Here is a 21125-nt window from a genome sequence, read left to right on the forward strand (position 1 = left end):
AGATTGACACTCGGGGTGAAATGAGATTGCATCCACGTCCAGAGAGATAAGGAAGATGGGGGAGGAATGGATGGTTAGATGGATGCCAGCAAGGCAGAGGGAAGATGGCGAGATGGCAGTTATCTAATGGAGAGAAAAACAGCCCAGACGCCAGAGGAAAATGTTGGTATTGTGTATTTCTGTATTTGTACACTTCACACGTATCATATCAATGTTTCTAAAGTGACGTTGCATATGAGCTGACTTTGTCACTGGGAGGTTAAGGCGATGATGAACGACGTGTCACCTAGGTGAGACACCCACCAAGCAGCAGACCACAACTGTTTGTGATTTAGTGAGTCATTGCTGCGTCTCCAGCAGCTTTTTATGCACCAACCACCCTCCGAATGTGGGTGTTTTGTACAGCGTTGGGCAAGTTACTCTCAAAATGTAATTTATTAGATATTACTAGTTACCCCCATTTGAAAGTAATAAGTGATGGACTAAGAGTCTCATCCTACTCTCTAATGTGCTATGTGTGAGCTCAGTCCTGCGTGTTCTTTAATGAAGCAATAGGAGAAGATATTCGGTCTCAGTTAATGTAGTTTATTAAGCAGTAAAGGAATAAAATTACAGAGCTCTGGATCTCAACTTCACGTCCCTGACGAACAACAAAGGTGTGTCAGTTCACGAAGTCTGACCTCCTGTCCTTTCCCTGACCCAGTATATTTGAGCGTAACAGAGTGTCATTGTGCACGCAAGGCGTTGTCCTCTTCTCATTGGCAGTTCCACTTCCTCCTTCACCACACCACGCCCCTGCCTCGTGTTAATCTGACTCCTTCCCGCTGGCGGTGGGGGCGTGGTTCCTGTTTTGAAAGACAAGAGAACAACACAACTCCCTACACGTGCTGTACCTTACTATCTGTATATCACTTTCTATTCTTTTTACCATATATGAAACTAATTATCTAAGCATTGCGGTATGTGCTCCTCAGACTTCATGTCTCTTCCTCTCCTGTACTTCTCCACTTCTGCAAAGCAAACACATTCAGATCAGCTGAAATCATCTCAGTATTCTCATTGTTCACACATCTAAAACTTATATAGTGAAACACAACTTATAGTAAAACACATAACATCATTCTATTCCCAACATAAGATACTTTTCAAAATTAAGCTCAATGTAAGTTCAATCAGGAAGACTTTCACTGTGCTCATCCTTTCACATTTCTCTCCATCCCACTCTCACTACTCCGTCTAATCAGCTGACTGTGGGTGTTCACTCTTCTCGTTATCCAATCAATCAGTTCCCTATTCAACTATGGATTCATCACCCTCCATAAATCATACCATCTCTATGGGGTCTAATCATCAAACACTTTCCACATTTTTATTCATATGTTCTTTTACCATAAAAAATGAGTCTCTCCTGATTGAATTACTCTCTGTGTAGAGTAATACGTTACTTATTTCACTACTTTTGCATTACTTTCACTAAAATGAGCTCTGAAGAACTAATGTTCATTTTAAATGGATGAGGGTCATGTTGTTTCACAGCAGGTAATCAAAGCACAGAAGCTGCAGTTTATTTCAGTTCATTTCAAATCCAGTGCGGCGCAGGTCTGACTCATCCATGAATTCACATACAGTGGTTACCACTTTGTATTAAAATCCCATGCTTATATTAATAATAGTGTGATGATATAGAACAATTAAATAGCATAGACCTTTTAAAATAAATGAATAGCCTTGAACACAGGGAGGGTCAGGTAGAGGATCAAAGTCTGATAATTGGGAGATATGGAAACATATTTGTGGGCCTATGATTGGAAATACAATAAACAAATGTTGAGGTTAGCAAAACAAAGGGTATGTCATGCGAGTCACTCACTATGATGAGTGCAAATTAACACTACGGAGCTGGAAGACCCACCTGCTGGTTCCCAGTAACTCATCAAACATACACTAACATCACCCAGATGTGCCCATCACCAGGATGGGGAAAAACAAACCGGAGGCCAGCTACTTATCCCTGCTGCTTTCAGGGAGCCTTAGGATGCAAAAGCAGAATGGGATACAGTGTATGTTGTTATATTAATAGAAACACATTGAACATGATAATGCACAGTACGGCATGACCCAGTAGTGCAGATCACCGGCACGCTTCTATGATAGTCTGTAGTGACCATAGACATAAAAAAGGTAGTGACATGACAAAACACAAAAACCTTCAGGGGATGTTTAATTTAGTGGTGCACTGGCGGAAGTGAAGTGGTGTGGATAATGAAAAATGAACAATTTATACAGTTTATATCAGGTGGTAACGCATTATGAGACATTGTAAATGAAATATTACCCGAAATTCTGTTGGTCAGACATTATACTTCTTTGTTACTGCTGAAACATAATATATTACTGTAATGCATTACTTTTGTAACACATTATTACTTTGCTTTTGTAACACATTATACCCAACATTGGTTTTGTAGCAGCGCATCACTGTTGTCCAGCAGGGATAGTGCCATGCAAAGCTGTTGGGTTTTTGTTTAACCAAGACATTGCTGTGTTTCCTGCCAAGATTGTGTCCCCACAACTGGGAGTTTTCTCTGTCTTTCCAAACCATAACCAAATGTTTTTTATGCTTAAACCTAATCACATGATTAGCGGCAAGTTTCAACATATCCACCATGATAATGTGCTAATATGAAACATCTGTGGTTTGCAAAAACATATAATTGTAACATTTTCCTGGTAACTGGTAACATTCACACTGTAAGCCTTAGTGCTCAATCTGGATTCGTTGCTCAATTCCTTTTTTTTGTTTAGTTGCTCACATTATCTTTTAAATGTGGCCAGATTCCAGTGTGAAGTGGTCACAGCCCAGACCACAGAAATAGACATGTTTACAGTCTGGTACAAAAAGCGTTTTTGGCCTTTATAGATAATTTCCATGTTAATGACAGCTATACAGGGAGTGAATTCTTTATGCAACTCACCTTTTTTACATTTTATTTAAGGCTTAAAGTTACACATATTTAAGGACAGAGCCACTTAAGTGACAAGCATTCTGTGTGGCACGCTACAGTCTTTAAGTCAGATCCACCTTTGGCTCCCACACAGCTTCACCTCGTTATCTATATGGTCACCTCTGGCTCCAAAAACCAAGATAATGACAGCTGAAATGCTGAACTCGAGGCTTCAATACACGAGTCTACAAACCAGTGGGTGACCTCATGGTAGCTACATCCATTATTTTATACAGTCTATGGTGTAGATCGCAGCAAATTTGTGAGTAGGTAATAATGAGGACGTGGATAAAGAGAAAGAGAGCAAAACTTGTACTTATGGCGATGGCTGTTATATCTGGACTGATGTCAATTTTCAATTTTCAATTTTATTTATAAATTGAAAATTGAAAATTCGCATGAATTCCATCCGGCATGACTGTTCAGACTGAGATCAGGTTGAAAAAAATGAGACCTGTATCTGATAATGACTTTAGTATTCTTTTATCTCAGACATGTTAGTATATTACATACCTTGACATGTTTCGGCGGAAACTTCCGCCATCCTCAGAAGTGTTAAATATCCGCCTCAGCCTCATATCGGCTGATTGACAGATCAGCTGATAAAGACGTGTCACAACCACCACCAAGTGACACTTCTGAGAAAGGCAGAAGTTTCCGCCGAAACATGTCAAGGTATGTAATATCCTAACATGTCTGAGATAAAAGAACACTAAAGTCTAATCATAAACTAAAGACATAATGAACACCATTGAACTAGACCTGTATCTGGTTTAGGAGCACATACACCATTTTTACACTGTAGCCCAAATCCATTTTTAGCATATCTGGATTGTGTTCAGATTTATTTTAGAAAGTCTAGTCAGCCAAAATGACATGAAATTAGATTTTTTGCTAATCACATTAGGAAGTAATGCAATTCCAAGAGGATTTCTACAGATGCATCTTAGTTTGGCCACTCATATCGGATTTCAAAGTGTCTTTTGCAACACAACAAATGACAGGGGACAGCAAAGGAGAGCACTGTTTGGAAATGATCTATTTTCATCCTTCTACATTGGAAAGCCATATCACCAGCCTAGCTATATAGCTATTGAAACCTATTATTACCACAGCAACACATGGAGATAGATTGAAGTCTTACTGAGTAAAGGTGGCCCAGATTAGAATTAAGCTTTCATGTGATTTGTGCTGTCCACACTGTTATAAAAGAAAAGAACAGATCTAAGTAACAAATGAGCAAAAAAAAAAAAAAAAAAAAAATCAGATTTGAACCCCTTCTGCCTACAGTCTGAACATAACTATTATACTGGTGGCGGTAGCCTTGATGTAGCTGTCTTCAAATACCAGGTTGAAAAATTTGCCCTGAAGTGAATTTCTTTCTGCAGCATCCCCTTGACCACCCACAGCTGTTCATCTGCAGTACAGGTCTGTGTATTGTTGATTCCCAGGTGTACATGTATGGAGTTTAGTGAATGCAAAGCAGTCTGCAGATAAAAGGCAACTGTGTGCTCTCTGCAGATAAATACAAGGCCACAATAAAAGGTGGAAACAGATTTTCTCTATGAGCAGCGCCTCCAAAGCTGCATCTTTCTGAAGGTGCGTCTGAGCTCAGCGCTCCGGAAGGCGTAGATTGCTGGGTCGATGAGAGCATGGCTCATCAGCAGTACCACGTGCAGCTGGAACAGCGATCGGTAACACTCACAGTAAGGGTTCTCAGGGCACACCGTGATGATGATGAGGTGGAGGAAAAACGGTGCCCAACACACCACAAACACCCCAAACAGGATGGTGACAGTCAGCGCCCCTCTCCTGCTTCTGCCCCACCATCGCTGACGGCGACACTTAGGTACGCCACTGGCAGGCAAAGCAGCAATCTTCCTGGCGTGGATGCGTGCCAGCATGAACATATAGACGTAAAGGAAACAGATAATTGCCACGGAGACGACAAAGAAGACAACAAAGCAGATCTTGATGAAGTTGGAGTCAAAGAACTTCACCATGAGCACTGCTGACAACCCACATATTAACCAGATGACACCCAAGATGGCCTTTGTGCGCCTCATTGTCATGATGTTGTGGTATCGAAGCGCATGGAAGATGGTGATGTAACTGGAAGTGAAAAACAAATAATTTCATTACTATTATCTATCATTATCCAATAGATAGTTTAAGTGATCTTAAACAACAGTGGTCATTAACAACAACCGTCAATATCAACATCAACAACACCATCGTCATCATCATCATTACCACCACCACCATCACTCATCACATAATTTTGACTCTTCCACTGCCCTGCATTCAAAAACAATCTCTATCCATTGTTCTTGGGTAGGGGATCCACAGATAGCTTTTTATACTGGCTTTCAACAATATTTTGACCAGAAAACGTTACCTTATTCGCACATTTTCTTCAGTAAAATTACAATCACACAGATAAGAGTACCATGTAGCTCAGAGGAACATCATGTCCTAGTTTCCTAGTATCTAGTACTCCACACTCTCTCCAGCATGGTAGATTTATGTTTGTTTGTTTACTGTTGACCTTGTGTTTGATTGAAAAATTGATGTGTTTTTTCCAAGAGAATTCCCTCCATATATGTGAATTTTGGATGATTGATGTATTTTCCACATTTTGCCATTTGTCATCTGGAATTTTTATGTTAAACAAACAATGGTGTGTTTTGGTACTCCAGCTACCTTTAACCACTGTGTTATGGTTGAGTCGGTATCGTCCAAAAAAAGGGGGGATATTCCCTCTGCCAATAATAAGAGGGGAGGGATATCATTTTATATAACTTTATTTGATATTCAATTGTCATGTGAGATCAGTCTTAACATTGTTGTGGGGTTGTTTTCATCATTCATCAATGGGTCTATTTTGATTTCCTTAGTGGTCCCTCAGGTGTAGATACCTGTGGAATTCATGTTTATCTTTCATATTTTGGAAACTCTCCAGCTCCCCATCCATCCCCTAAACTGCACTATGCTTTGATTTCCTCAGTTACTGGCTATTTGAAACCTCATCATACCCATCTGGTTTAAAATAACTATCAAATACTACTTATTGTAGCAAATGTGTTTCTTTCTTTATAAAGTGATTTTTTTTTATTATCCTGAACCATAATTCCAGTGTAAATGATATAACTGAATCCATATGATTTCAGAGTTTCTTGTATGCTACTTTATCTCCAGTAATGCTTTGGATTGGATATTCTCCAAGTTGCTTTTCCATTTCTTTGCACTTAGCTTTGTAATCTGGTTTGCACCAACATATCTTAAAGCTATGGTCTACGTTTACAAAGACAATGAGAAAGATTTGAAAAAAGTGTTCCCCACCCACACACACCCCTCCCTCTGTGCTCCATGATCCCTCCCCTCTGAGCTCGTGTCCCCCTCCCCTCAGAGCCTCCTAACGACACACCAACTCCCACATAGCAACATACAGTTACATACAGCATACAGTTATCTATGTCACAACATCCACAATAAAAACGAAATATTACCTGTTCAACAAAAACTCCGCTTTATCAGCATCACTTTTCAGGCCCAGATCTTGCCGGAGCTTTCTCCATCGGTCAAAGGAACTGAGGAGACAGAACATGGCAGCGCGCGAGAGTGCAGCAGCTCTTAGCTTTCTCGTATATAGTTTTGTCCACGTTTTTCTGCTCGTGTCAAGCAGATTTTGTGTATAGTCGGCAGGACATTATCGACATGGGCTGGAAGTGCAAGGTTGACATCACAAGAGAGTTTCAAAAGGCACACAACATCCCGGACGCCATCGGCAGACCTGCGGAGTCACTGTGGATCTGTTGCCCGAGTAAGCAATGCAGACGCTGGAGGGAACGAAGGCAGAAGCGCGGGCGCTGCTCGGGGATATTGGCTAGGCTAAAGAAGTACCCTCACACTCTATCACTGCCGAGCATCTTCCTGACAAACGCCAGATCTATTTCGAACAAAATGGATGAACTGGAGCTATTGATTGCCTCTAACCGCTACGTACAGACCTGTGGGATTATGATCATAACGGAAAGCTGGCTTCACCCGCTCATACCCGATGCTGCGGTGCAGCTAGCGGGCCGCACTAGCCACCGGCAGGACAGAAACATTGAGTCCGGTAAGAGGAAAGGAGGGGGCTCTGTGTTTATCTTCATAACAACTGGTGTAACAACAGTAGGATCATTGCTCACCATTGTTGTCCAGACCTTGAGGCTCTGTCAATATCCTGCAGACCATTCTACCTTCCCCGGGAACTGAGTGTTGTCACCGTCTCAGCTGTCCACATACCACCGGATGTTAACGTTAGCATTGCTCTTAGTAGCTTAGCAACCATCGTAAACAAACTGCAGTGTGCCCATCCCGAGGGCCTTACAAACCGCTCGCACTTTCAAATGTGGAGGGGGGTTGGGACGAGGTGGGACGAGGAGCAGAGGAGTGTCAAAATGGAGCGAGGGGATTGGATGGAGGGTAAGAGAGAGAGAGTGCAAATTTGAGCAAGGAGTAACTCCCATGCGGACCGGATGGCTGTGATTGGTCAATTTCTTTGCAGGCCTGCAGCTGCCAGAGAGAATGGATTTTTTTGGTTCCTTTTGCTCTTCACATTGTGTAGCTAGCACTATTGGGGCATAACCACCAACTAAATGATGTTAATAATAATGATCAATCTTTCTAAACGTAAAGTATTCTTGCAGTTTTGGAAGACCCATACTCCCTCTATCTTTTGGTAACTGGAGAGTTTCATACCGAACTCTGGGATTTTCGCCTCTCCAAATAAACGTTGATATTTTCCTGACCCTGATCACAAATTGCGTTTGAGGAATCTCTACAGGTAGGTATTGGAATTAATCTTTTAAACAGATAGCTGCATATGTATGCAGACATCTGTAGGCAACCATACAAGATTTTGTTATCGGAATCATTATGGTTTGCTTTTGTAATCTGAGTAGTATTGACCAATCACGTGTGAGTGGCAGTCAAACAGTCCCAGTGGAGGGCAAAGGAGGAACAACACATTGGCTGAAAGCAGCAGCTTTTGTCTTTATTAGCTTTTATATTCATCAGCATTTATATGCAGATTTCTTATATTATAGAAAGTAGCCAAAATGATCCCAATTGAAATTAAATGTTTCCTGAATCACTTCTGATGGACTGTAGTTAAAGTTTTAGTAATCCTAGCTGTCACTGGACGTCAATATGATGTCATAAAGATGTTGGACTAAATGTCATTACTCTATGTCAACATGACGTTGGCATGAGATGTTTGGAAGATGTTGGATTTGGTTACTTAACACAACTTAAAACCAAAAAAATATCAACAATATCTGTCGTCAGTATTCTATGTCAAATTGACATTGGCATAAGGCGTTGTCCTGACATTAGATTTTGGTCACCCAACGTCGCAGTCTTATTTCAACCAAATACAATCATCTAATGATGTTTGTGGCCAGCTGGGATGTGTTTCTGAATATTAATTCTGTATTTCAAAAGGTGTCCATATGTTTCAAGAAGCTTAATCAGTACAGGAAGTGATTTATTCGTTTTTTCAAGCAAGGCTGTGATACCATATCAGCAAAGAATCTTATTTTATGTTCCAACCATTAACCATAACTCCCTTAAGTTCTTTGTTCTGAAAAACAGCTTGTGCCAAAGGCTCTATAGAGAGAGCAGATAGAGTGGGTGATAGATCTTCACATAACAGTTGACCTCTGTATTCTACATTTATCTGTCAGGATTCCATTTATTGGAAATCTGGCAGTGGGCTGCTGGAATAATATTATTATGTAATGTATTGATTTACTGCTAAATCTGAATTGTTTTAATGCTTTATATGGGGATTTCCAGTTCACCCAATCGAATTTTTTTTCTGCGTCAGTGGTTACTAATATAGTACCATGTTTTCTTTCCTATGCTTCCTGTGTGATCTTCCTCTATCATTTCTGTCATAAAGTTGGTCAATCGTTTAAAAAGCAATTGTTGTATATGTAATAGACTTACAATAATATAATAGTCTACATTTAGAAATGAGAGTGGTCCATAATTCCCTCAGTGTTTCTTATCCCGTCCTTGTTTTGGGATGACTGAAATCATTGCTTCAGTCCATGATGGTGGTATTTTATTATTTTGAAGTGACCAATTAAAAGAGGCCAAATCAAATTAATTCAGGAATGCTCTCATTTCCTTTTCATCTGCGAGCTGTATACCCACTGCTCAAAAAAATTAACTGAACACATGTAGTCACAGCATAACACCAAGTCAGTTAAACTTCAGGGACATCAATATGTCCATTTAGGAAGCACAAGTGATTATGAATCAGTTTCACCTGCTTTGGTGCAAATGAAAGTGACAACAGGTGCAATGGAGAGGCAAAAGCAAGACAACCCCAAAAAGGCCACAGACAGTTGCTCTCTCCTTATCCTTCCTGACTGATTCTTCTCTAGTTTTGTCTCCTGCTAATGTCCTTGTCACTACTGGTAACATGAGGCGGTACCTTCAGCCCAATCAGGCTGCACAGGTAGTCCAACTCCTCCAGAATGGCACATCCAGACATGCAGTCGCAAGAAGGTTTGCTGTTTCTCCCACCACAGTCTCAAGAGCATGGAGGAGATACCAGAAGACCGGCTGTTACACGAGGAGAGCTGGACAGGGCCGTAGAAGAGCATCAACCCAGCATCAGGACTAGTTTCTGCTCCTTTGTGAGAGGAGGAGCAGGAGGGGCACTGCCAGAGTCCTACAAAATGACCTTCAGCAGGCTACTGGTGTGCATGTTTCTGACCAAACTGTCAGAAACAGACTCCATGAGGGTGGAGTGAGGGCCCAACGTCCTCTAGTAGGACGTATGCTCACAGCCCAGCACCGTGCAGCTTACTGGCATTTGCCAGAGAACACCAGAATTAGCAGGTCTGCCATTAGAGAGCAGGTTCACACTGAGCACATGTGACAGGCATGACTGGAGTCTGGAGACACCATGGAGAACATCATGCTGCCTGTGACATCATCCAGCATGACCGGTTTGGTGGTGGGTTAGTGATGGTCTGGGAAGATATATCCTTGGAAGGTCTCACAGACCTCCATGTCATAGCCAACGGTACCCTGACTGCTGTTAGGTACCAGGATGAAATCCTCAGAGCTATTGTCAGACCTTACGCTGGTGCAGTGGGCCCTGGGGTCCTCCTAGAGCAGCACAATGCCTGGCCTCATGTGGCCAGAGTGTGTAGGCAATTCCTGGATGATGAAGGCATTGATGCCACTGACTGACCCTCCTGTTCTCCTGACCTAAATCCAATTAAGCATATATAAGACATTATATATTGATGCATCCGACGCCACCAAGTACCACCACAGACTGTCCAGGATCTCACTAATGCCCTAATCCAGGTCTGGGAGGAGATCCCCCAGGACACCATCTGCTGACTCATCAGGGGCATGCCCAGACATTGTAGGGGGTGCATAGAGGCAGGCAGGGGCCATACACACCACTGAGTTACATGAGTTGCTGTGATAAAATTCATGCAAGTTGATTCAATTGATTTCAATTTTTTACTTTGATTTTCAGTGTGATTTTGGATCCAGGCCTCAGTGGGTTGATGATTTTGGTTCCCATTGACCATGTCATTTTGTCCTCAACAACTTATACAGTTTATACCAGTAATGATTTTCAACTTCAATAATTCATTCATCAAGATCTGATGTGTGATTTAAGTTTTCCCCTAATTTTTTGAGCATTGTATATTATTGATTACTTGTTTACCAATATGTTTTGCTAACAGTTTAGTGGCCCATTGACCGTGCTTTATAGTGTTTCTGTTTCAAAAACTGGGCCCCTTTTTCCACTTCATCTTCATCTAGTATGTTATTTATCTTTGTTTTCAAGATTAATGTTGATATACCTTTGGATCATTTGTACTTAAATAATCCTGCTTGAATCTCTTTGTATACAGTACAGGCCAAAAGTTTGGACACACCTTCTCATTCAATGCGTTTTCTTTATTTTCATGACTATTTACATTGTAGATTCTCACTGAAGGCATCAAAACTATGAATGAACACATGTGGAGTTATGTACTTAACAAAAAAAGGTGAAATAACTGAAAACATGTTTTATATTCTAGTTTCTTCAAAATAGCCACCCTTTGCTCTGATTACTGCTTTGCACACTCTTGGCATTCTCTCCATGAGCTTCAAGAGGTAGTCACCTGAAATGGTTTCCACTTCACAGGTGTGCCTTATCAGGGTTAATTAGTGGAATTTCTTGCTTTATCAATGGGGTTGGGACCATCAGTTGTGTTGTGCAGAAGTCAGGTTAATACACAGCCGACAGCCCTATTGGACAACTGTTAAAATTCATATTATGGCAAGAACCAATCAGCTAACTAAAGAAAAACCAGTGGCCATCATTACTTTAAGAAATGAAGGTCAGTCAGTCCGGAAAATTGCAAAAACTTTAAATGTGTCCCCAAGTGGAGTCGCAATAACCGTCAAGCGCTACAACGAAACTGGCACACATGAGGACCGACCCAGGAAAGGAAGACCAAGAGTCACCTCTGCTTCTGAGGATAAGTTCATCCGAGTCACCAGCCTCAGAAATAGCAAGTTAACAGCAGCTCAGATCAGAGACCAGATGAATGCCACACAGAGTTCTAGCAGCAGACCCATCTCTAGAACAACTGTTAAGAGGAGACTGCGCCAATCAGGCCTTCATGGTCAAATAGCTGCTAGGAAACCACTGCTAAGGAGAGGCAACAAGCAGAAGAGATTTGTTTGGGCCAAGAAACACAAGGAATGGACATTAGACCAGTGGAAATCTGTGCTTTGGTCTGATGAGTCCAAATTTGAGATCTTTGGTTCCAACCGCCGTGTCTTTGTGAGACGCAGAAAAGGTGAACGGATGGATTCCACATGCCTGGTTCCCACTGTGAAGCATGGAGGAGGAGGTGTGATGGTGTGGGGGTGTTTTGCTGGTGACACTGTTGGGGATTTATTCAAAATTGAAGGCACACTGAACCAGCATGGCTACCACAGCATCCTGCAGCGACATGCCATCCCATCCGGTTTGCGTTTAGTTGGGCGATCATTTATTTTTCAACAGGACAATGACCCCAAACACACCTCCAGGCTGTGTAAAGGCTATTTGACCAAGAAGGAGAGTGATGGAGTGCTGCGGCAGATGACCTGGCCTCCACAGTCACCGGACCTGAACCCAATCGAGATGGTTTGGGGTGAGCTGGACCGCAGAGTGAAGGCAAAGGGGCCAACAAGTGCTAAACACCTCTGGGAACTCCTTCAAGACTGTTGGAAAACCATTTCAGGTGACTACCTCTTGAAGCTCATGGAGAGAATGCCAAGAGTGTGCAAAGCAGTAATCAGAGCAAAGGGTGGCTATTTTGAAGAAACTAGAATATAAAACATGTTTTCAGTTATTTCACCTTTTTTTATTAAGTACATAACTCCACATGTGTTCATTCATCGTTTTGATGCCTTCAGTGAGAATCTACAATGTAAATAATCATGAAAATAAAGAAAACGCATTGAATGAGAAGGTGTGTCCAAACTTTTGGCCTGTACTGTATGTTCTGTGTGATTCTAGTTTAACTCTTTTTACAAGTGCAGTTTCAGCTATCAATTATCCTATAATGACCACCATCATGGTGTCTCAAAATATTGACGGTCTACTGCTCCATTGTTATTTTCCTCTATAGTTCGTTTTATTTCTGCTTTAACCTTGTCCCTTCTTTGTTTATTAATTAACATTCTTATGCTGAGTGTCCATACTGTGTGTCATTTTCCATTTTTCAGGCATATTTTTAAAAAGGGCCCCCAATCTTACATTTCTTTACTCTGTGACTAACACTTATATTATTAAAAAATAGTAAATTATTGAATGAGCTTTATGAGCAGCTGAATAATGCATACATTCTTTCTTTGTTAGTCACAATAAAGTATTCTACCCTTTTGAAACTCTGCTCCCAAACAGTTTTGAACTAAATAATTATGAACGTTTATCAGCTCAAAACAAATTAGAAAAACAGCTGATTTCCACATATGGATCAGAGTTAATTCCTCCTGAAATTCCTGTTGGTGGGTGGAGGGCTTCTCTCTGCAGGGAAGATCGTCATCTCTCAAGAGGACCCCTCCCTGGACTTACTCCTCGTGGGCTTCCACATTCTGTAGACATGTCAAACTTAAATAACTTGACCTCTAAGTTGGTTTTTAATAACTTAAAGATGTTTGCAAGTTTTAAAATATTTCCACTGTAGATCTGTTCTTCTGTATGTTTGTCATTTTTGTCCAGTATGAGGACGTAATAAATACCCTTTAATAAAAGGTCTTATCATCCCTTCTTCACCACCTCTTTCAGTTTGGTCCTTACCCATACCCTTTTTCCCTCCTGATTTAAAGTGTTAACCTCCTTCCATAAGTAAAACATTTTTAGGATCTCAGCTGATAGTGTTGTAGTTTTCCTCTTGCCCGGTGCACTGTAGCCAGTCTCCATTTTTCCACCTATTGCTGCCACTCCTACCCTCCTTGAATCCTCCTCTCAGGTACGATGTCCCTATCCATTACACCCTGTGAGCCTCTTTGCTTCATGTCCTGTGCCGCTTCCCTGGTGCTCTCCATGTGTTCAAATGTATACATATTTAGGCGAATGGTGTCTAGAACAGATTCAGTTTTTCTTTCAGCACCTTTTTGAGGCTCATATGTCATACATGTTAGTATCTTTTGGTAGTGTAATTATTATAAAAGATGATTTGTTTGCCACCTACATGCTTCCTCTTTTGCCATGCTTTCTTCAACATTTTTAGTTTGTCTCAAACTGTAAAAAAGTTGATCTGTGAGTAGTATTCAGACTCGGTCTCTGTGTACTTGCTGGTTTTGGAGATTGATTCCTTAAGACAACTCCAGTTTAGTGTTTGCTCCATGTAATTGATTGTGAAGAACTCTTCTATGTCCTCTGGTAAGCCAAAGATAGTATTTCTCCTTGATCTTCCTTCGGGATCAGTAATTTTTTCTTGCACCCAACATGCCTGCTCTAACATCACTGACAGGGTAACACTGACTTCCTCTGCAGCTCTTCCAATTCAATTCTGTTTGGGCTTCAGTGATGCTCACCTTTTGTGTCTGTAGTTTGTTTTGTTCTCCGTTAGCTTGTGATCTTATTTTTTATTGAGATAAGAGATATTTTCCCCTCATGTTTCTCCTTTAGTTGGCCTTTAAATGAATTTGTCTTGTGTTGTATCTGTTGTTTGAGCTCTTTAACATCTGTGCTGATAATAGCTGCCCAGCGGGCAATGTCTGTATGTTCTTGCTGGTCCATTTTCCCAGTTGCCTCATCCTTGTGTTCACTGGCCTCATGTTTAGAGATTTCTTCCATTAGAAGAAGAACAAGATACACTTTATTAATCCCAGAGGGGAAATTCAATTTTTTCACTCTGTTGTCATATACACACAGGCCTGGAATACACACACATGCACAAACAGGACCTATTCATGCATTAAATGGAAAGATGTCAGAATGAGGGGGCTGCTCATGGACAGGCACCATGTGCAGTTGGAGTTTTGGTGCTGAAGAGCACCTCAGCAGTACCCAGAAGGTGAACTGGCACCTCTCCAACTACCACTCCACACTCCCTTTTTGGTCTAGTTGTGGACTTGAGCCGGTGACACTCCGGTTCCCAACCCAAGTCCCTATGGCCTGAGCTACTGCCGCCCCAGGTTGTTCTTCAACTTTGTCTTCCTTTCATTGTTTTTCGACAAGGCTGCCCCTTGAAAGTCAGAGGTTGGACTTTTTGTTGTTGTCGTGTAGTGTACTTCTGGTGATGTTTTGGTCTCCAGATTTTGCTGTGGAGTGAGCGCTCTTAACTTTCAGCCTACTCTTTGGTACAGACAGCTGTGGACATGATGCAGTGGTACAGGGGAGGAGAGGTTTTCCTATGTAAGGCTCTGAGTTAGAATTACCTTCACCCTTCTGCTTGGAGTGGTGAATTTACAGCTCACAGATACTTAAAACAACACAGTCATTGGCTTTTGTTTGATATCTGGTAGCCTACATGTCAGCTATCAGGCTCTTCTTCTGTGAAACCATCTTCCACTTATGTCCAGAAGGCAGACACCATCTCTACATTGAAAACATAGGGCTCTAGTTTCGCAGACCGGGCGAGGCAGGGGCGCAGCGCACCTGCGCTTCGCCAACTGGGTGTGGCCAGGCGGATTTTGCAAGTTTGGCACACTGTGCACGCTGGTGCAGCTACTCGTCTTTCCCACCTCCATCCCTCCTACCTGCGCAAGTCGGAAAGAGGGAGGAGAGAAGGTGTGGAGTGGGTTTTACAGAGATCACACCAATCAAATGTGCCCCTCTCCTCGCCCTTAAATGCGCCGCGCGAAGGTGTAATGAGAGTTTAGTCAATTCACCATGGCAGAAGAGAGCAGCAGTGTCAGACGGCCAAACTTCTCCCAGGAGGAAACTGATGTTTTGGTCCGGGAGGTCTGCTCGCAGTGTCCGAATATATGGAACTGCGAGCAGACCTCCACGGGCTGATGATGCAAAGGTAGCCTGGGAGGAGGTCACCACAATTGTAAATCAATGTTGCGTTTCTCTCATGTGTGCACGTTCTCTCTTTCTCTCTCGCAGTCTCACTCTGTTTCTTTTCTTTTGACTTTTCTAAGATGACAGATGCTGAATATACACTCCCTATCTGATGCTGTGGCTGTTTGTGGTTGGCTGAGAGGGATGTGAACTCATTAGTTTGCAGCTGTGTTAATCAAATCAGGTTGGGTTTCCATTACGCGTGCCACACGTGCCAAACGGTGCCAATCCCCTTTGATCTGACATCAGATGTGATGGGACAGTCGATATAGAGATACATTTATGTGCTGATTGCAGATAGTTGCATTGAATTTTTGGGTATTTATTGCATTGTTAATGTGCCTGATATTCTGGAAACCTGCGTGTGAGGTTTTGGCGACATGTGCGCACTGTCCACCGGTCAGCCAAACTTCCACTTACACTGGCTGTGCTCCGCCTGCACTGACAGTAGACCTGGTTTCAGCTGGCGAGCTTTTAGCGCACCTTCGGCGAAGCCTTTTGGCACGAAACTGTCACTGTGCCAAGCTGGATCTGTCGACACCTCCCCCTGCTGCGCCGCCACACCCATCTCAGCGCACCTCGGTCTGCCAAACTACCAAACTGAGCACGCCTTGGGTTGCGCTGCTCGAAACTAGCTCTGCGCGGGATTCGCCACCCTGCGCCACCCTGCGCCACCCTGCGCCACCCTGCGCTGCGCCGGGAAACTAGAGCCCTAAGACTTTCCTTTTTGATAAAGCTTATAGTTAGGGCTGGCTCAGGCATGCCTTGGTCCACCCCCTGGTTGGGCTGATATGGGCCTTGTCTGCTGGGGGACTCTTCTCTCTTTCTCATTAATGCATGTTACTTGCTTGGCTTCTTTATGGAGCTCTTGTGCTTTGTTGTCTCACAAGTTCCCTCTGATTGCGGTTGCGCCTGGATCGTGGGTGTGCTACTGCCGTGGTCCTGCCTGATGCCGACTACTACTGCTAGTATTATTAGTCATTCTTCTACTATTATTATACACATACTTATTATTATTGCCGCTGTGCTTTCCCCCCCCCCCCCTTCCGTCCTGGAGGAGGGATCCCTCCTCACTTGCTCCTTCTGAGGTTCCTTCCATGTTTTTCCCTGTTAAAAGGGTTTTTTTTGTTGTTGTCGTTGTGTTTTTTCAGGACAGAGGGATGTCATATGTTGTAAAGCCCTCTGAGGTGTGATTTGTGATATTGAGCTTTATAATTGAATTGAACTGAACGGAATATCAAGGCCAGATAGCGTGTTGTTTGAAGTTAAAAGACTACTCCAGCATTTAACCAAACCCAACCAACATTTGCAGGTATATCTGCATGCTGTTCAATCAGCTTTAGCTAGAGCGTTAATATCTAGCCTGCAAACTGATCTTACTAATGCCCCTTTTCCCAGTTAATGTTAGTTTGGTTGCTCATTAAACGAGCTAGGGTGTAGGACAATACGTGTTCATGTCTGTCAATCTATATGTGGCAGTAGTTGTGGGGGGTGGGTCTAATGCTCTACACTAAAATGAATGTGACGCTCTATACACTAAAATTAGAGCATGCAGTTCTATTTCTACATTAATTATTAGTAACTGGTGAGTTTTTTCATCACACATTCACTGCGCTTGGTTCTCTGCTGCTCTGTCTTCTCTTTCTCAAAGGAGAACACATTCCAAGCAAATTACAGAGCAGATATGTATGTTGTAGCAGACAAAAAAAATTGTTTCTGTTGGACATTAACAAAACATTCAGTGACTTCCACAAGGAATTATCACCTGACTTTGAAGCCTCTCTCAGCTCTGTAGTCCCTTGCGTTTCCAGGGCCAGAACAATTTTGTAATGCTTTGGCTCCATGCATTTTCTTACAATTCTTTCAGCTGCTTCAATAAAACAAAGTGAAATGTTAAGCTACTGCTAGCAAGAGTATATCAGTGATTTAATGTGTATGCTTGCCTGCATAGCATACATAAATATAGCAGCATTTCCCCCTAGGGTTATTTCACTGATTTATCTTGACTGTGTTTGAATATGATACCTAACCAGCTAGTGCAATGTCATTGTGTAACATTTCATTGTAACACAGCCAAATTAAATCAGTGAAATAATCCCAGAAAAAAATGCTGCTATATAGATGTACACTATGCAGACCTGCACCACCACATTTACTGTATTCGCATTATTAAGTGGTATTAATGTAACTTCCTCTCAATGCTAATGTTAATATAAAGCCATTTAAAAAATCTGGTTTCATTTATAAGCAATAACAAGTAGCCTGTAGTAAAAAATACTGAGGTCCAGATGTTGGGACCTGAATGGTAGCGATGCGGCACATGCGGCACATGACCTGATGGACACACATGACTGCCAAGGTCAGAATGAAAAACAGAGAATTTCTTAATGAGCAAAATTTGCAACAATCCAAACCTGGCCCAAGCATGCACTGCAGTGGTTCAGAAAAACAGCAAGATTGAACCCAAAAGCATGGTTCATATACAGACAGGTTGAGATTAAAGTTTGCGTTACTTGAATCAGGAAACAGACAAGGATCAAAATCAGATAGGCAGTCAAATCAGGCAACTAATCCAAATAGTGGACAGGCAGAGAATCAAACCATGGGTCAGGCAGGAGGTCAGGCAAACGGAACAGGCGGATTTGCATTGAGCTGATGCAAATCAGACAATCTAGCAGGGAATGACTGGAGAGGGGTTGGTATGTATACTACATTGCTGATTAGGGAAATGGGAATCAGGTGAGTATGTGGCTGGATGTAAAATGACAAGAGAGATATGGCAGGGAAAACAAAGCAGACAACAAAATGAGAACTGGGAGCTGGCAGGAGTTGGGACTTGTGCCATGTGCAACTAAATAGTACCCAATGGGTTCAGATCAGGTAGCAGGACTTTTAAAAAATCCACAGACAAAGTTCTTATCTCATCTTCCAGTTCTAGGCTAATTATTGTTGTTCTAGTTAAGCACTAACTGCACTAGATGGAATTGTAAACAATGCGTGGAGGGAACATTAGGCCCACTGGACTTGCTTGAGTCCAGTTGCCTACAATATAACACTTAAAATTACCATGACCTGGATGTCTGACAATCTTCACCAACATGTTACAGTACCACATCCATCAGCGACTTTGAGGACACATAAAAACGGCCTAAAAATCACATTTAAGAACATTTCTAATAACTTTGTAGTGTCCCTTTGTGTAGATAACTACACTATTTGGGACCAAAATTGAAATCTCTCAACACGACTACTAATGTGACTTAACTGTCCACAGATTGAGCTAACCACTTGATCCCTAGGTGCTATTTTTCCGTGTTGTGTACAGAATCCTGATTTTTTTCACCCTAGAAATCCAGGTGTCAAGGAGAAGTGTTATACACTACTACTACTACTGCCCCCATACAGCTAACTGTAGCTAACCTGTTAGTCTATTGCCAAACAGTAACACAAGCACCTCACCAGTATCAGATAAACCTGTTTTTATGTCATAGTGACTAGCTGGGGCGCATTACCACCATTATCAACTGTATTAATGTTTAATGTAATCATTTTTGTAGACAATCACTGTTGGCGTGCTCCAAATAGAGGTTATTTGGATAACTACACTTGCCTGAAGAAGTATTAAAAATTAAAAGCCTTTTTTAAGATTAAATACAGCTTTTAATCCCAAGTAATCCCACCTCTGCTCTGAAACAGAAGTAAGAATAAAATCACACAATGTGAAAGTGCCCTAGTTCAGGCAAAAAAGTAAGGTGAATAAAATGGATTCTTTTTTTCTTGAGAATTTTTCGATGTGATTGATTACAGGCATATTGCCTGCCTGAAAGGTGTGGAAAAAAAGGTGAACATGGCAGCAACGGATATTGTCCATGACTGCAGTGGGCCCTTAATAAGCTGCGGATCTGTGAGTTAGAGCCTAGAGAAAAGTTTCAGACTTTTCCAAATTCTCCCCAGAGTTCTAGTTAGTGAGACCTGATCCATTGAATTTAAATATGAGCAGAGGATAATTGGTCCTAGAGTCCACAGACCACAGAGGAAAAGCTTAACACAGCCAGCACAGCAGTAAACAAACCACATAAATCATCTGACTCTTTGTTTTACAGCTGGTTTCCTAAACAGTCACTAAAGCTAGTTTTCCCTTTGATTTTAAATTAAACTAAGTAGCTTTAAGCATCATGATGCCTTTGAAATGTGGATTATGATGGATTAGTGGGTTTGGAATACATTTATACCGTCACAAATTCAAATCCAGTCCTCACACTGTCAAAAAAATGGTTTTATAGATCAAAATCATTTGTGTTTGTAAATTCAAGCCCAACATACATACCGGTCCACAGCAATAGCCAGGAAACTGAAAATGGAGCCCACAAACGACATACACAGCAGGGAGTCCATCACATCGTCCAGGTTCAATTCAGAGGAGCCTGTCTTCTTTAGGTGTCCCACGCTGGCAAACACAATCATTAGGTTCTCCCAGGTCTTGGTGAGACTGGCGATGGTGTTAAAAGCCGCCAGGCTGCAGATGAAGCAGTACATGGGCGAGTGGAGGTTCCTGTTCCATAAAACAGCCACCACAACCAGCAAGTTCTCGGCCAGGCTCACTGCACCGATGGTGAAGAAGAGAGGGAAAGGGACTTTCACCTCAGGACAGTCTGACTGATTGGCTGTGGTAGTGTTCATAGTTAAGATGGCGTTCTGTCTAAATTAAAAAGGTGATTGGAATCTACAGCTACCTAGACTTGATGTTCAGTTCTCAAGATGTGGAAAACAGTTTGAGGAAAAATGTTGTTATGGGATTTTTACTCTTATCTTCAGTGTTGGACGAGATTAAACTCCAGCAAACTGTTGGTAGTGTCAAGGTTAGCCTCAGGTAGGTTATCACATTATCTCAGTTTCTCAATCTTGCCTTAGTCTTCCACTCTGCTCAGTTTAGATTATGTGACGAGCAATGACTGGAGATTCAATCTGACCTAAAATGGTGATGGTATTTCTCTGCTGTGACGACTTCCTGCACTGGGTAATCACACACAGGAATGCTGGCTACAAGCTGCTCTCTGCAGTCAGTTGTCACTTGTCACAAAATGTCCCCTTTCACATACCAAATGCTATTTCCAGCTGGAGTGGGAGGGGTTGATGATTTTGGCACAGCTTAGTCATAATCTCCAACCACGTGACTGCATCTCTGGTTGTTTACACAAGAGACTGGCAATCGATTCTCTCTGTAGGTGCAGATTTGTCAGAGACCAAGGTGTTTCTTTTTTACAGACAGGCCGCCGATTATCACCACAGTAGTTAAAGGAAGCTGCAGTGCAGTGGCTTTTAAACTGTCGATTCAATCCTGTCCGCCTCTCCTTACAGCCTGGTAAGAATGTTTGTGTATGCGTCACCTGCAGAAAGACAAATTCAAATTCTTTAAAACTCATTAAAGTCCTCCTGCTTCTGTTGAATGTGTTGCATGAACTCAATGACATCCCTTCCAATGTTTTACATGCTGAATTCAGTAAGACTCGTGGAGCATTTGGATTTCATCATTCATG

At 42.0% G+C, this 21125-nt stretch overlaps 1 protein-coding gene across 1 annotated transcript; it reads right to left on the reverse strand.

Annotated features, from left to right (window-relative positions):
• Positions 1-3716: 3716 nt before the first annotated feature.
• mc2r (melanocortin 2 receptor) lies at positions 3717-20768 on the reverse strand. Its single transcript, XM_033641671.2, has 2 exons — positions 19916-20768; positions 3717-5117 (listed from the first exon to the last, which is right to left on the reverse strand). The coding sequence occupies exons 1-2, from the start codon at positions 20266-20268 to the stop codon at positions 4568-4570; spliced, it is 903 nt and encodes a 300-aa protein (XP_033497562.1). The 5' UTR covers positions 20269-20768; the 3' UTR covers positions 3717-4567.
• Between the last annotated feature and the right edge of the window lie 357 nt (positions 20769-21125).

The sequence above is a fragment of the Epinephelus lanceolatus genome, chromosome 10 (genome assembly GCF_041903045.1).
Source record: "Epinephelus lanceolatus isolate andai-2023 chromosome 10, ASM4190304v1, whole genome shotgun sequence".
Lineage (NCBI taxonomy): Eukaryota > Metazoa > Chordata > Actinopteri > Perciformes > Serranidae > Epinephelus > Epinephelus lanceolatus.